General features: G+C 35.3%; 2 protein-coding genes across 2 annotated transcripts; both read right to left on the minus strand.

Moving 5' to 3' along the window:
- Positions 1-2,332: 2,332 nt before the first annotated feature.
- LOC134851954 (AT-rich interactive domain-containing protein 4B-like) lies at positions 2,333-9,450 on the minus strand. Its single transcript, XM_063868232.1, has 4 exons — positions 8,738-9,450; positions 7,011-7,726; positions 5,288-5,727; positions 2,333-3,971 (listed from the first exon to the last, which is right to left on the minus strand). Exons 1-4 carry the CDS (start codon positions 9,443-9,445, stop codon positions 2,413-2,415), a joined length of 3,423 nt encoding a protein of 1,140 aa, XP_063724302.1. The 5' UTR covers positions 9,446-9,450; the 3' UTR covers positions 2,333-2,412.
- Positions 9,451-9,615: 165 nt separating this feature from the next.
- Positions 9,616-17,238, minus strand: LOC134857204 (transcription elongation factor 1 homolog). Its single transcript, XM_063873581.1, has 3 exons — positions 17,089-17,238; positions 16,671-16,741; positions 9,616-9,921 (listed from the first exon to the last, which is right to left on the minus strand). Exons 1-3 carry the CDS (start codon positions 17,202-17,204, stop codon positions 9,857-9,859), a joined length of 252 nt encoding a protein of 83 aa, XP_063729651.1. The 5' UTR covers positions 17,205-17,238; the 3' UTR covers positions 9,616-9,856.
- Positions 17,239-17,497: the final 259 nt, after the last annotated feature.

Raw genomic sequence — 17,497 nt, forward strand, 5'->3', positions numbered from 1 at the left:
AAACACATGAGACAATTTTTGCTCCCGAAACAATGCAAAATACATCGAATAAACCGCTATATCGTAAGCCGAAAACGTTAAGAAAAAACGAAACAAAAAATTTTTCAAAATCAGACTTCATAAATCATTTACAAAACTTTCAACACAGAGGCAAAGCGGAGCTTCACTACACTTGCGATGCAAAACGGACATTGCGTTAAAAATAGTGAATGAAAAAAAGACAAAGTCAAAAATAAAGTTCTGAAAAATTGAGGGAAAAAGTACTAGAAAAAATAACTTGACAAATGAAAAATTACAGCTACAAAAACCTCATATTTGTATCGTATGAAGTTCAGAAACAGCCATTAAAAATGGAAAACAATTACCGAGCGGCAAAAAATGCGAAAAACTATGGGTCGAATCCTGTTGAGCCGAAAACAAAACTGTTGTCACAAAAAATTTGAAGTTTTCAAGACCCATTCCAACTGAAACACATAATCCCAAACAGATACATTTTGCCCTCAAAATTACGCAAAATAGGTTGACTAAGTCGATATAACATAAACTGAAGCTGTTTGAATATTTAAAAAAATTAAAAAATGAAAACAAACTCAAAATCAGACGTGGTAAATTTATAAAGTTGTAAGTTTCAGTCACGGTAAAAAACTGGAACAAAACCCATGCTTCAAAAAGTAAGCTAATAGAAAAGTAATGGTAAACCAGATGAAGAATGCGTTTTAAAAAACGGAAAATGAACCGAGAGAAACTTAATTTTTTCAAAATATTATTTTTTTTATCTGAAACGGGCTTGAACTAATTACTAATTAAGTAACTACTTGTAACTACTTAGTACTTTTATTTGAATTTAAAGGAAAACGAGCATGTCAGAAGAGATCCTCTAGAAGTGGAGATCCTGTGCCTTAACTTATTTAGGGGAAAACAAAAAGTCCTGTACCAAATTGCAATACCCTTGCTTATCGCAAGGGTAATAAGTTCTGAAAAAATTTATTTGAATGTATAAATATTTTCAGAACTTAAAATTTATTTAAAACAACAACTTCTACCTGAAACGAAATTCACCTAAATACTACTTGAAAAATGACAATTTTGAATTTTTCCGAAATTGACACAGTCAGCCATAGAGCGTGAAATTCTCCATTCCTACAAACATACCAACTTTCAAGTGATCTTTCCCCATTTTGCTAGATCTTTTTTTTCGTTGCCTTCAGCCTGATTACTTTTGTAGCTGAAACTTCTTATCTGTTGTACGTTAACTGATTTTATTCAAGTTCAAGACAGACCTGGTTCCTTAGCTGTCCACTCTATCTTACTGATGTTTTTATACTTAATTCATCTGAGTATAAATCAGTAACAGGAAATTAGGAAGCACAGATGGTCCACCACATCCATAAAACTACAAAAGTGGTTTTTTTCTCTTCAATTTGGTCTGATGAGGTAACAATACAAGTTAGTGAATTGGACATAACTGTCAACAAATGACTTCATTAAGTTTTCAGTAAATTTTTATTGCCTCAGAAGCGCTAAATTTAGCTTCCAAATCTAGTTTTACTTGTAGTAAAACATCTTTTCTTTGTCTTATGAACCAGTTATCATATAACGAATGTTACTCGATCACTTTACTCGTCCGGAATTTGACAAAAAAATTTTAAAAGTCAAACCAGTTTCTCTTGACATCGGGGCGTTTTGAATCGTCCTTCAATTCACGATTAAAAGGGGTTTATATGATATATAACTCGACCCATTCCAATGATTATGTGGTACGTACCGGATTTTTCGGAAAACCAAAAAAGAAGAAAAAAAGAAAACACCCGAATTCAAATTTTCTCTAAATTCTCAATAATCGAAACATTAACCATAGCCCATTGCTGTGCCGACAACCTGCTATCAACCACATAAATTGAAAAAATAAAACTTGAAACTTTTTTTGATTAAAAAAAATTCAAGTCGACTAAACTGTTTATTAGGTAAAAATTTTGAATAATCTGAATTAGCTTAAGAGCTGCAAGCCCGGAATAACCGACTATATTAGAAACGAAAACATTTTTAAGCAAACAATGCCCAGGGAAAACTTAGACGCCGAAGTTAAGCCGTTCTTCGAATCACTTAAAATATAGAAAAAGCGATAGTTTTTTTTTAAATCGAACAACTCGAGGCCCTTCCATGTAACAACGGCTTTTTGGTGCTTTTTTTCTTGAAGAAAACTTTCACGGGCATGAGTCAGTTTTTTTTTGAGAGGGTTCGCAAAATCAGATCGCTTTAGCTCTCTAATCATTCAAAAAAAAACTTTAAATTCGAGAACCCACTATTACCCCTATTGATTTCGAAAAACGTGTTGAAAGCTTTGATCAATAAAAAATTTTCTGACTAAAATTTAAAAAAAAACTAATTAATCCATTAGTTTTATTTTGTGATTCAGCCACTCGGTGAACCCAGATCCGGAGATTCTCTTTTCACTTCATTTTCAATCTTCCAGTTAGTTCCCACTTCGCTAGCCTTCTCAGCTTTAGCCTCCATAACTACAGAAGTGCCACTCTCCTCTTTTATCGTCGGCGCCTTTTGTTTAGTAGCCGACACGAGCTTCGATTTATTAGCGTGGTCAGTGAAAGAGTTCTGCTGAGTTTTCTTTTTCCTTCTGATTCGTCGCTTTAAATTATCCAACTTTTCCATTTCCCGGTACAATTGTTTGTACCTCTTTTGAATCAAATTCATTTGCTGCTCAGCCAGTAAAATTCTCTCATCCACATCCGCTATTTCATCTAGCACGCTAACGTCCATTAACTTCTCACACTCATTTTCTATTTTGTAAATTGAGTTCAGATACGTCTGCAGATATTTTTCTTCCTCTTCAAACAACTTGAAATCTTTCGTACCTTCTTCTGTTCCGCTATCTTCTGCATCTGAGATGAAGAATCCGTGTCTAAACTGTCCGCTTTTCCCATTCCGTTTCATTTTTCTTCCAGGCACTCCAGGTGTTCCGCCATATTGATCGTTCCTACCACAATCTGATCTTTTCTTAACTGGACTAGTCACATTTTCAGCGGCCGCCGGTGACGAGAAAGGTACTGTATCATCCGTTGAATCCATACTTAAATTCGCTTTTGCAACTAAATTTGTATCAATTGTAACTTCGGGCAAAATTGGACTACTTTTCGAAGTATCAAAATTATTCCACTCTTCTTGAGTAACACAGTAATTATACGATTCTTTTCCCCCATTTTTCTCTTTAAGAGGAGATACTGTTTCTAATCCAAATCCAGGATTCAAATCTGTCGGTTTTGAAGAAATTTCAGCGGATAGATTTTGTTCATGATTTTGAAATTCGTCCAAATTTTGGTCTTGGATTTTATTCATGTCGATTGTATCATCACTTTCGCATTCTTCGTCTGCGCTAAATCCTTCGTCATTCGTCTCACATTCTACATCAATTGTCTCACATTCAACGTCATTATCCTCTTGCTTCCTTAAAAGATCAGCTGTTTCGCCATCCAAATCTGCCGCTGATTCATCCGCACATTGAGTTTGACTCACACTCCGCAAAAACTTTTTGGGCGAAGCTGAGAATCCTTTAGATTGCTTGCCACTTTCGGACAGGGAGCTCCGTTTCACAACTCTTCTCCTTTTAGGTGGTGATCGCCCCACAGTTCTTTGGTTCGCAAACTCAGTCAAATATTCCTTGTTTGATACTTCTGCGGTTGATACAGTTCGTTTGCGACTGCAAACTTTTTCGGGATTTTTTCCCCAACTTGTTTGCTCTTCATCAAGCGTAGCATTGAATTGAGGGGATTCGTTCAAACTGCTGCGAGAATTTGCTTTTCTTCGTAATTTCCGAGGAGTCCTTACAACTTTTGCTGCCGAATCTTCGTCCGAGCTCGACGAAACGCTGCGAGATCGTTTTCCTGACAGCTCGCTGCCTAGGGGTAAAATTGGAGACTTCGATTTGACTGCTCCAATTCCATCTGGTGTTCTAGCGCCTAAAAACATACTTGTTGGTCCTACCATTGAGAATAGGGAGAACTTTGTATTGGGGTGTTTTAGTTTTTTACTTTTTTTCAACTTGTTTTTGTTTTTCACGCAATATCAGTAATCACAAATAAACATCAAACAGGGTCATCATCTTAGAGCCCTTCAATTCGTGATTCGATCGACATTAAAATATTTCCATCAATTTTTTTCTTGATTTTTTCAGGAAAAAGTCTTAAAATTTGTTCACGCAGTTTTGATTTTTCGCGGTTTGACTTGTGATTTCTTTTTAAAATCAGTGCAATTCTATTGTTAAAAGGAAAGAAAACTCAACTATCGAATACCAAAATTGTAAAGGTCACGAAAAACGTGATCGAGTTCTAATTTCGAAAATGGAAATTAATTATCAGATTTCCCAGCTAAATGAAAGTTTTACCTATTGATCCAGTTTTCTCAAAATCTTAATTTTAACAGAAAGTGTCCATCATAAATTGTTCGAAAATGGAAATTAATTATCGGATTTCCCAGCTAAATGAAAGTTTTACCTATTGATCCAGTTTTCTCAAAATCTTAATTTTAACAGAAAGTGTCCATCATAAATTGTTCTACAAACTCAAAGAGCTTTAAGGCCATCTATTTTTTCTTCGAAATTCAAAAAATGAAGATTTTTAAAAACAAGTCGGTTTTTTTCAGCTTCTTTGCTCTCATTACTCTTTTCCAACTGTCAACTGGCTATGTTTGATATATCTTATTGAAACCCTTTCAGTCGTGATTCGAGCGGCATTTAAAAACTTCCCAAAAAATTCTCCCCGAGTGTCGAGAAAAACCGGTGTGAAATTTTTCATTTTTCGTCTGCTTTCGACTGAGTAAAGCGATCGAGTAACGTTGGTTATATATGAAAATTAGAAATTTATGCTAAAAAACTTGATTTCACTAAAAGGAAAACTAGTTTTGGAAGCTTCACTTAACTCTTCACTGGCAAAAAAATCTTTAAACTATTCAAAATGTTTAGTGCATTTTATTTCTTGAAAGCCATTGAATTCGTTTATGCCTACTTTACTAAAATTCTACGCATTCGTACAGTTGTATCATCACACGGCGTACAAAAAAGACACTCTTCTGAAGAACAGAAATGTTTTTTTTTTCTGAAAAGATGGTCGGAACAATCTGAGCTACTTGTACAGCGATCGGCTATCCTTGTTTTATTAATGCAAAAATAAAGGCACTGAGCAAAGAGGCTATTTTTTCTTAAATGACAAAAAATCAGTTTTAAGCGAAGGAAATACATTCATATTGTTTCGTATTTTCTTATCGTGATGCAACTAACTTGAATCTGAGGATGACTGAAGAATTTGACTCTTTTTCTCGGCAATCATTCTGCTCAGGGACGATTTTGGCTCCCCTTCAATCGCAGATGAGCCCGAACTTCCCAAAGCTACGGGCGCCACTGCATTGGGCGACATTACCCCTATTACGTTACCATCGGCGAGTTTCGGCCATTCGCCCGTCTTTCCACCTTGTGGAGACATTTTAGACCCATTTGCTTCTCTGCGAGATTCCTTCTTGACTTCGTTCAATAAACTTTCGTCTAAGTTGGTGGAATCGGCAATCATGTCTTCAGAAATCCACTGGTCGTGGCGAGAATTCCAATTTCTATAGTGAATGTAGTAAATTCCAGATTCAATTGACCTGGTTGTATCAACTTTCAAAATTTTTGCCGGGTAGATTTTGCCGTCTTCGAAATTAACATGAACTGTATCGTCGACTCTGAAACAACAATCAATATTTAATTTTGCAACTGGTAAATGTAACTAGAAACTTTAACGAGAAATTTTAATTCGAAATTTGTTTTCGGTGATATACAAACCAGCTGAAGTGAAAACCAGCTACCAGATACTAAGAGAAACAAGGATAGCCGGCTGCTGTGCAATTAGCACAGAATGATGGGACAACAGTCTTGAGAAAAAAAAACTTTTATTCTTGCAAATAGTGTCTTTTGTTGTACGTCGCTGAATCAAGTAATTTTCAGCCTAAATTGGTAATTTTTATATATAACGAACGTTACTTGATCGCTTTACTCGCTCCAAAACCGACAATAAATGAAAAATTTCAAACCGGTTTTTCTCGACACTCAGAGAATTTTTAAACGTTCGAATTACGACTGAAAAGGCTTCAAAAAGATGAATCAATCAAACCGGACCGATAATTATTTTTGGTACCCTATTTTGCATGGAAAACAAAATAAAAGAATAAACGAAAACCCACCCGAATACAAAGTTCTTCCCCATTTTCAATGGTCGGAACAATATCTTACGGTAAGTTCTAATAGTCTGTGCGTTTCGTCTGACTTATAATTCGGCTGGTTTATTCTCATTCAATGTTTTCATCTAGGCTGATGAATCAAGCGAGTGAAAAAACCTTTGAGATAATTTAAGACAACGCTCCGATCTTTGCTTCCGCGTGATAAACACGAAAAAGTAACAACAATTCTAACCCTAAACCGCTTATCTTGGCCGAAACCATTTGAGCCGAATACATTTTTAAGCGCTAAAAATAAAATCAGAGCTGCTAAGTTTCTAGATTACAAGAAGAGATAACTGACTTTAAACAAAAAAAGGTTAAAATCAGAAGAAGAGACGTTGCTGTGGAAAATAAGGAGACATTCAACGGTTCTACAATTAAATATCTCCAACAGTTAAAACAGCATGGATAGTTAAAACAGTAATAGCAACCATACGTGAAATTTGAATCTTTCAAGAAATCGAGCATATTACGACGAATGATTAGGTGATTTTGCTTAACTAGATGTTAACTTGAAAAGCGTCTATCTTCTGATTTGATAACTTTTCATTACCGCAAGCATAATCACGATAAAATTTTTTGAAATTCACTTTTTTTATGGATGACACTGGGTCACACGGAATTTTTTGTGTTCCGCGAAAAATCAAAATTAAGCGTGCAAAACTTCGAGACCTTTTCGAAATATGGAAAAAAACACAACTTATATGAGTTTCTTCACTACGTTCATTGACAATTAAAATCAATCTCACCTTCTTAAGGACACATTCTGCACGTCAGCTAAGACGTCTGACATGGAAGCAGACACTGCGCTTATTGGTTCTGTTTTTATCTCCAACTCGGTGGCACTTTTGCCCTTCACCTGACTTTTGTCCGGCCTGAAGATGGGAGGAAGGGGGTTATCCTCATTATTCACCAGCCGAGACTCAAACACTGGCTCATACTTCAAGAGGTACTTCTTGTATTCTGACTTCATTTTAGAAAGGAACACAGTTGACGGACTCGTGTCCCAGTTTTGACTCGTTCTAGACACACACTTGTATACGCTCGGCCACGACTTCAGTTGCGTCACTATCTCAAAGCCTCCGAGTCGCCAAACTGCAAACAAGAGACGACCGATTTCGATTGAAAACTGACCCGAAGTTACAAGTTGAGGAACTTTATCGTCCTGTAGATACTCGACGATATCTCTGTATATCTGCCAGTAAGTTATAATCCAGCCTTTTGGTAACACATTGTCTACAAGATATGCATTCGCTTGATCAATGGCCGCTTGTAATTGAGGTTTATCCGAACGCATGCTTCGGTCGAAGTCCTCTACGTACTTGAATGGTATGCTGTGGAGTCGATTGTCTCGGAATGACCGTACGACAACGTGATTGTCGGCGTCTCGTTTCTTGTCGGCTTCCCAGGGATCAATGACAAGGCCTGGAAAGTTGAGCCCCTTGTTCTTTTCAATCCAAACTACCTATAATATTAAATTAAAAATTAAGGGCCACGTAGCAACACAAGTCACACAACGTACGTTTCAATATTCAACCCGTTTTTAAAAGTTCATTTAAAACATCCGACACTGCCCAGGTTCGAACCCTCTTATTTTGTTGCGGGTCTCCTTCCCTACCTCTACGCTACAAATCCATGATACCTTAAAGCTAAAAAGCTAGCTTTAGTTTTTTATAGTTTTCCACGCAAAATCAGCTACCACAAATAATCATCGGGCAGGGTTGAGTGATATATCATATTAAGGCCCTTTCAGTCGTAATTCAAATGACATCTAAAAACTTCGAAAAACTTTTCACAGTGTCGAGAAAAACCGGTTCAAAGTTTATGATTTTTGGGCTAATTTCGAGCTAATTAGTCAGGTAGTTATTAATTGCAATAGCTTATTTTCTTTTTTTGTTCTTCACGCAAAATCAAGTACCACAAAAAACCATCGGACTGGGTTGATTGATCTATCATATTAAAATGTTTCATTCGCCATTCGAACGATAAAAACATTTTGAAAAAAAATTTTCAGCGTCGAGAAAAAACCGTTTGAATTTTTTGATTTTTGGTCTAATTTCAAGCAAACAAGAAGAGGCTAAGCAGGCTTACAAAAGCTTATTTATGCTTAATTTAAGGCATGGAAACTTAGTTTTACTAGATTAGTATTGAATTTTTTGAACGTTTTTTTTTTCCTTTTTCTAGTCATTTTTCTACAAAAACTGTTTCCCAATTTCCCTATTTACTATCAATGTCAAATATGCCAAAGTTCTATTTTTTCAGATCTTTTCATCATACACGCAGAAAAAAAACACTTACTTGAAAAAAAAAACTTTTTTTTTTGTATTTTATAAGACTCTGGTCGGAACATTCTGTGCTACTTGCACAAAAACCGGCTATCCTTGTTATGATGTGCACTCACAGAGCAACATTTAAAAATTACCTCCAATAGAAAAGAAAAGTTTTGCTGCGAGTCTTCAAAATATTAGAAACACACCTGATCTAGATGGTCAAATATCCACTGCCTGACATAGGCAACCGATACTGCATTAAAATTCTCGTCCTCTTCGTCCAAGCATGACTCACTTTCCGAAGTGGAGCAAAAGGTTGCCAGCATCGGTCCCACCAAATCATCCGAATCCTTTTGGCCTCTTGACCTTCTGGATTGAGGCCGCGGTGTTCCTTCGACGCTTTCTTCTCCAGTTGAAGAACTGCAGCTAACATTGAGAACCGCAGGACTGCTGAAGTTTTCGGGCTTAATCAGGGGCATCGTGTTCAAGTTTTCTTCATCCTTGAAATACTTTTGACCTTTTAACTTGATTGCTTTACGTTTAAATTGCGATTGGTCAGCATCGTCAAAAATAACTGTGTACATTGAAGCATCTATTAGTTTTTTCACCACACCATCTAAGCCCGATGATTTCACTTTGACAATTGAATCAACAGGACAAACTTCATGGTCTTCGATATAATTTGGAAGAACAAATGAAGTTAGCAAAGGCGGCTTCACTAGTTCTATGTCTTCAATTTCACATGTGACATACTCGTTCGTTGAGCTGATGTAAGCTTTATATTTCAGTTTTTGCGTACATTCGGATACCTTGGCTTCACAAAAAGCCCCTCTGAATTTGGCTGAAACTTCGGTTCCGATTGGAATGAAAAGGTAATGCACTGCAGTTTTACTATTGCTTAAATTAGGGTTCATAACTAAATCTAAAAACCAGAACACATAACAAAACAGTATTAGCTGAAATAAAACGCGCTTCAGCCAGTTATTGAAGGGATTAAAGTGAGAGATAGATTCGTAATTTTGGGTTTTTTAAATTTCTTCATCATTTTTCTCAATTTTTCCTTCACCTGAACGGGCTTTCAGAAAATAAAACAATACTTTTATTATAAATTTCTTTAGAAAATCAAAGACTAGTAGATAAAACACAACAAAATGAGACCAAAAACAAATTTCTATTACAGCAATCAAAGCTCGAGACCAAATTGTACAATCGTCGCATGATAAATTAGGTAGAAACAACTTTTGAAATTCTTTCCACTGAGCCGACTTAACTTCAGACATGGCACATTAGGCTGGAAAAAGTGATCGATATGATGGCAGTTTTTTCTAGTTGTTGGCCTCTTCGCATGCATCGATCCAATCCGAGTAAACATCTGCGGGTTCCGAGAGGTCTGAAAAATCACACAACATAAAGATCGCACATCAAAAGCTGATTTACACAAAGGTGAAGATAAACAACGCATGAACCAGCAAAAAAAAAAATATAAGCCATAAAAAAATTTGAACATCAGAGATCAAACCAACGCCCTATGACTTCATAGTCAAACACTTAACTACAAAACCATTTGGTCAGAGCCACCTACTCTTACCTAATACATACTAGGCCGCAAAAAGGAATGCATTTTTCTTCGACCATTGAATATGGGGAGGAACTTAGTATTCGGGTGTGTTTTAGTTAAGTTTTTTGTCACGCAAAATCAGGTATCAAATAATCATCGGACTGGGTTGAGTGATATATCATATTAAAGCTCTCTCGGTCATGATTTGAATATTTAAAAATTCCAAAAAAAATTTTCTAGTGTCGTGAAAAACTGGTTTGAAATTTTTGATTTTTCGTCTAACTTCGAGAGACGAAAGTCAGCGAGCAGGCTTATTTACACTTAATTTATGCCGTTTACAATAGGTTAGTAATGCTTTACTTTAACTTTCCTCAAAGAAAATTAGTTTGTGGAGATGTTTAAAGATATTTTGGTAATCAAATTCTTCAAAAATTCATAAAATTTCAGCAAAAATTGAAGAAAAAAAATTGAAGTTGTTTATGTTTTTGTTTTTCTAATCATTTTCTTCAAAAACTATTGTCCAGTTTGCCTATGTTACTATGACTGTCTAACATGCTTATATAATACTTTTACGTCAGATCCTTTTATCACACGAAGCAGAAAAAGCTACACTAATTCCAAAACAAATTCTTGGTAGGTTTTTAAAGACTATGGTCGGAACATTGTGCTACTTCCACAGTAACCGGCTATCGTTGTTATTTTATGCCAATATAGCTACTTTTAGGCTGAAAATTTTAGGTTGAATATGGGGAGGAACTTAGTATTCGGGTGTGTTTTAGTTAAGTTTTTTCTCACGCAAAATCAGGTATCAAATAATCATCGGACTGGGTTGAGTGATATATCATACTAAAGCTTTTTCGGTCATGATTTGAACATTTAAAAATTCCAAAAAAAATTTCTAGTGTCGAGAAAAACCGGTTTGAAATTTTTGATTTTTCGTCTAACTTCGAGAGACGAAAGTCAGCGAGCAGGCTTATTTACACTTAATTTAGGCCGTTTACAATAGGTTAGTAATGCTTTACTTTAACTTTCCTCAAAGAAAATTAGTTTGTGGAGATGTTTAAAGACATTTTGGTAATCAAATTCTTCAAAAATTCATAAAATTTCAGCAAAAATTGAAAAAAAATTGAAGTTCTTTATGTTTTTGTTTTTCCAATCATTTTTCTTCAAAAACTATTGTCCAGTTTGCCTATGTTACTATGACTGTCTAACATGCTTATATTATACTTGTACGTCAGATCCTTTTATCACACGAAGCAGAAAAAGCTACACTAATTCCAAAACAAATTCTTGGTAGGTTTTTAAAGACTATGGTCGGAACATTGTGCTACTTCCACAGTAACCGGCTATCGTTGTTATTTTATGCCAATATAGCTCATGCTGTTCAAATATCCCAAGAAAAACAGTTTTGAAACGTTGCAATAAAATGAGCGACTACGGCTAGAGAAGTCGTAGCATAACCATGCTTATGGGAAAATATTCATCACATTTTAACCAAAAACGTTTTCTGAAAAATTGCATTATCAACAGAAGCAATTTTGTTCAAAGAAGACCTTGTCTTTTTGTTCAGACGATTGAAAATGGGTAGAAACTTCGTATTTGGTCGTCTTTCAGTATTTGCTTTTTTTCTCCACGCAAAATCAGGAACCACAATAACCATTGCAATGGTCGAGGTCGAAAGATCAATCATATTGAAGCCCCTTCCAAGAGTTTCGAACGACCTTAAAACTTTTCTCAAAAAGCTGTCCCCGTTTTGAGAAAAACACCAATTTCCTAGGTTTTAGTTCAATTTTGAGTGAGTACAGGCGATCAAGTAACCTTCGTTTCATGGAAATTTAAATTTCACTTGGTCTTTTAGGCTGAAAATTTTAGGTTGAATATGGGGAGGAACTTAGTATTCGGGTGTGTTTTAGTTAAGTTTTTTCTCACGCAAAATCAGGTATCAAATAATCATCGGACTGGGTTGAGTGATATATCATACTAAAGCTTTTTCGGTCATGATTTGAACATTTAAAAATTCCAAAAAAAATTTCTAGTGTCGAGAAAAACCGGTTTGAAATTTTTGATTTTTCGTCTAACTTCGAGAGACGAAAGTCAGCGAGCAGGCTTATTTACACTTAATTTAGGCCGTTTACAATAGGTTAGTAATGCTTTACTTTAACTTTCCTCAAAGAAAATTAGTTTGTGGAGATGTTTAAAGACATTTTGGTAATCAAATTCTTCAAAAATTCATAAAATTTCAGCAAAAATTGAAAAAAAATTGAAGTTCTTTATGTTTTTGTTTTTCCAATCATTTTTCTTCAAAAACTATTGTCCAGTTTGCCTATGTTACTATGACTGTCTAACATGCTTATATTATACTTGTACGTCAGATCCTTTTATCACACGAAGCAGAAAAAGCTACACTAATTCCAAAACAAATTCTTGGTAGGTTTTTAAAGACTATGGTCGGAACATTGTGCTACTTCCACAGTAACCGGCTATCGTTGTTATTTTATGCCAATATAGCTCATGCTGTTCAAATATCCCAAGAAAAACAGTTTTGAAACGTTGCAAAAAAATGAGCGACTACGGCTAGAGAAGTCGTAGCATAACCATGCTTATGGGAAAATATTCATCACATTTTAACCAAAAACGTTTTCTGAAAAATTGCATTATCAACAGAAGCAATTTTGTTCAAAGAAGACCTTGTCTTTTTGTTCAGACGATTGAAAATGGGTAGAAACTTCGTATTTGGTCGTCTTTCAGTATTTTCTTTTTTTCTCCACGCAAAATCAGGAACCACAATAACCATTGCAATGGTCGAGGTCGAAAGATCAATCATATTGAAGCCCCTTCCAAGAGTTTCGAACGACCTTAAAACTTTTCTCAAAAAGCTGTCCCCGTTTTGAGAAAAACACCAATTTCCTAGGTTTTAGTTCAATTTTGAGTGAGTACAGGCGATCAAGTAACCTTCGTTTCATGGAAATTTAAATTTCACTTGGTCTTTTAGGCTGAAAATTTTAGGTTGAATATGGGGAGGAACTTAGTATTCGGGTGTGTTTTAGTTAAGTTTTTTCTCACGCAAAATCAGGTATCAAATAATCATCGGACTGGGTTGAGTGATATATCATACTAAAGCTTTTTCGGTCATGATTTGAACATTTAAAAATTCCAAAAAAAATTTCTAGTGTCGAGAAAAACCGGTTTGAAATTTTTGATTTTTCGTCTAACTTCGAGAGACGAAAGTCAGCGAGCAGGCTTATTTACACTTAATTTAGGCCGTTTACAATAGGTTAGTAATGCTTTACTTTAACTTTCCTCAAAGAAAATTAGTTTGTGGAGATGTTTAAAGACATTTTGGTAATCAAATTCTTCAAAAATTCATAAAATTTCAGCAAAAATTGAAAAAAAATTGAAGTTCTTTATGTTTTTGTTTTTCCAATCATTTTTCTTCAAAAACTATTGTCCAGTTTGCCTATGTTACTATGACTGTCTAACATGCTTATATTATACTTGTACGTCAGATCCTTTTATCACACGAAGCAGAAAAAGCTACACTAATTCCAAAACAAATTCTTGGTAGGTTTTTAAAGACTATGGTCGGAACATTGTGCTACTTCCACAGTAACCGGCTATCGTTGTTATTTTATGCCAATATAGCTCATGCTGTTCAAATATCCCAAGAAAAACAGTTTTGAAACGTTGCAATAAAATGAGCGACTACGGCTAGAGAAGTCGTAGCATAACCATGCTTATGGGAAAATATTCATCACATTTTAACCAAAAACGTTTTCTGAAAAATTGCATTATCAACAGAAGCAATTTTGTTCAAAGAAGACCTTGTCTTTTTGTTCAGACGATTGAAAATGGGTAGAAACTTTGTATTTGGTCGTCTTTCAGTCTTTTTTTTTCTCCACGCAAAAAAAGGAACCACAATAATCATTGCAATGGTCGAGGTCGAAAGATCAATCATATTGAAGCCCCTTCCAAGAGTTTCGAACGACCTTAAAACCTTTTCTCAAAAAGCTGTCCCCGTTTCGAGAAAAACACCAACTTCTTAGGTTTTAGTTCAATTTTGAGTGAGTACATGCGATCAAGTAACCTTCGTTTCATGGAAATTTAAATTTCACTTGGTCTTTTAGGCTGAAAAAACTTCTTAATAAAAAAGTTCTTACTAAAAAAGTTACTAAAATGGAATTTTCATTTAATGCTTCCCCAGCAAAAAATAGGATTTTGTTAAAATAAATTACAATACAGAGGCGAATCTGAGCTTCGTAACACTTGCGATACAACAAGTACAAGAAAAAAAACAGCAAGAGACTCAAGAACTATCAAAGAGGACTGCTAGCGTTGTTGCCGTTGAAGAAAAAACTATATTGTCATGCTTAAGTAACATTGTTGCCGTTGAAGAAAGAAAACCAAAAAAAATCGTTTCACGAAAATGTTTTTTTTTCGTGTTTAAATGTAATAAAATTCGTCCAAAAAGTTACAAGTGGAGTTGAAATTGAACATTCGAAAACTTAAACTTGGAGCCACATACTTGGCCATCTCTTATTTAGCCGAAAAAAAAGTTATTCAAAGTCAGACGTGGTAAAATGACAAATTACAGATCTTTCAATTAGAGAACTTTCAAATTGGGTTGATGAGAACTAGTATCAGATGATGAAAAATGATATTTACATCTAAAAGTGAAAATCCACTGGAACAGATTTTCTAGATGTGATCTTGTGGACAAAATTGCTTTCCGGAAAAAATGTCTACTGCCCGATTGCAATATCATTGCTTATCGCAACGCTAATAACGATGCATAGAACTGGATCTATCAAAATGAATGAAGATTGTTTTCAAAAAACTTACCCAGTTAACAGAACGCGAATTAAGCATCATAGTCATAAAAAACTTACCACGCGGTAACATAACCGAAAATACCTCAGCAGAACCAGAACCCCTTTGTGTCGAAAAAAGTGCAAACACTTCTGAAACAATATTAAAAACACCTCTTCCCCTCAGAACACCAACGCATACGAAACTTTTTTCCACATCAAACCACGCAATAAGATGCCGCAACCGATTAAAGAGAAAACAGACAAAAAAAAGTAATAAAAATGAAAATAAAATTTCGATTCGGCCTGATTATAAGAATGCTACTACACTAAAAGAAAAAAAACTACAAACTACAGGGAAAAAAAATAAATCAAGTACACTAAAATTGGGTACAGCAAAAAAAAACATTCAAAAATGTGTCAACTAAGCCAACAAAACAAAATTGACATACATTAGGCCAACAATTTTATTTGAAAAATTCCCGTTTAAAACAGAACAAGTCCTGATCACATTGGAACCCAGGATCTTTACCGTCCCGAGCGTATTCGTTACCTTCAGGCTACGCGTGCAGGATATATTAAGAAACTTGAACTCATGATGAACCAAGGTACTACCAGGAGTACAGATGAATCCCGTGAACAAAGTTATTTATGGGGAAAGTCTAGCACGCGATTGCAATAACATTGGTTATCGCAACGGTAAATTTTGTGCAAGAAACTAGAAAACAAACTTCTTTTCAATTGGCCGTTTTTTGGCTCGTCATTCAGTTTTTGAAGACAAATGTTGTCGATTACGCCTAATTCACTAACTTTCTACGCGTTTGTATAATTTTCTAATCACCACGCACAAAAAACGACACCAATTTTAAAACTTTTAGGTAATTTTCTCAAGACTAATGTCGTAAAATCATGTGCTACTTCCACTGCAACCCTCCTTTCATTTCCCTTGCTTTTATAAGGCAGATGAAGCCCTCAAATAGTTCTCTTTCAAGTAAATTTTTTTTAGGTCGACCGAATTGATTTTCCGAGCTCTCCCAAAGAACTAAAAAGATCCTGCCTGTTTTGGTCAAATTTTCTGCGCCGCAGGCAATATTTTGAAAAACAGGCCAGAAAAGATGTTTTTAGGCACTTTTTAGAAAATGTTGACAAAAAAAATCGCGTTTTTTTGGCGCCCGCTCCCCCCTTAAACTAAGTATATATTGGCGCTGAAGGCGCCTTTAGAAAATTTTTAGGGCCAGTAACCAAATATGGATATCTCAAAATAGTACAAAGGGGGACCCTTTGGGTCGGCAGGGGGTCAAATCCCTGAGGGGAGGGGGGGGGGGCGTCCGCTCTCCTAAATCCGCCTCTGAATCAAACTAAAGCCTTTTCATTAGTGATTTAGTTTCTGTTTTTTTTAAGTTGGCGTGTGGAGGAACATTCCTTGGAATATTTTCCGGTTTTCACACTAAATTAGACTACTTGATCAGAGGCTGACCTCCAAGGGTCATCTACTGCAAACCAAATTAAATTTAATTTAGCTATTATCACAATTGATTTTAGCATTTTCTGATTCTTTACGTACTTCAATCGCCCGTTCTAAAAAAGTATCAGGAAATTTTGACAAAAAAAAACAATTTTGAAACTCTTTTCTTAAACCAGTTTGGTTGGAACATTCCGTGCTACCTGCATAGCAAACGGCTATCCTTTTCATTCTCTAAATCTAAGACGAACAAAAGAGGAGATCAAATTTTTACTTTTCGCGAAGGTTCATGGCCAAAAATCAAGAAAACTCACAGTTAATTGTAGTCTGGTAATCTTCTAGGCACACTCTGCATTTGATAGATCCAAGATTCCTAATTCGATCCCTGAAATAAATTAAGGACTGAATGACGTGGCTCGTAATCCCCTAATAAGTAGTTGGTTTTATATTACAGATTCGAAGCCAAGACCTCAACTCCAAAATCAACCGTCGAAAATGATCGTATCGTACTGACATTTACCACTTTTATAAACAGATGAAAACTGTCAAAAGTAGCTAATCATACATGGAATGAAATTTTACGAAACTTAACCAACGCATGATCACCAATTATTTAGATCATAGGTGAAAATTGTGGCCAGAAAACGGTATCTTATTACAATCAAACAATTATTTCCAAACAACATGTAGGATCAAGTAAGATTAAATGTTTTAAAGTTCACAACAACTTACATTTTCACATCACATGAGTTTGTGTGGTTGCAAAAAGGACAAGTGAATTGTGTCTCCAGGGTTCCCAAAATCTTCTTTTTCGGAGCTGGTTTTCTCTTCGAGCTCCGTCTACCCATCTCCAAAAAATATCATCAAATATTGATCACTTAATTATCTGAAACACGACAGGCATCTTATCTTGATTTCAGTTTTGGACAGCCTTTACGCAAAATTTACTAGTTTTTGATAATTTGCTCTAAAACCCCAATTGAAAATTCCAAATCAAAATTAAGCCAATTGACTGATAGTGCAATACAACCCCAACGCTTCAAGTGTTCCAATCCAACCATAATAAAATATTCGCCTCAATTTTAAGTAGTTCAAGGTTTTTTGATGTTTGCCAGCAAAAAAAAATCAATGTAGGAAGTTT

Source organism: Symsagittifera roscoffensis, chromosome 1 (genome assembly GCF_963678635.1).
Source record: "Symsagittifera roscoffensis chromosome 1, txSymRosc1.1, whole genome shotgun sequence".
In the NCBI taxonomy this organism is placed as follows: domain Eukaryota; kingdom Metazoa; phylum Xenacoelomorpha; order Acoela; family Convolutidae; genus Symsagittifera; species Symsagittifera roscoffensis.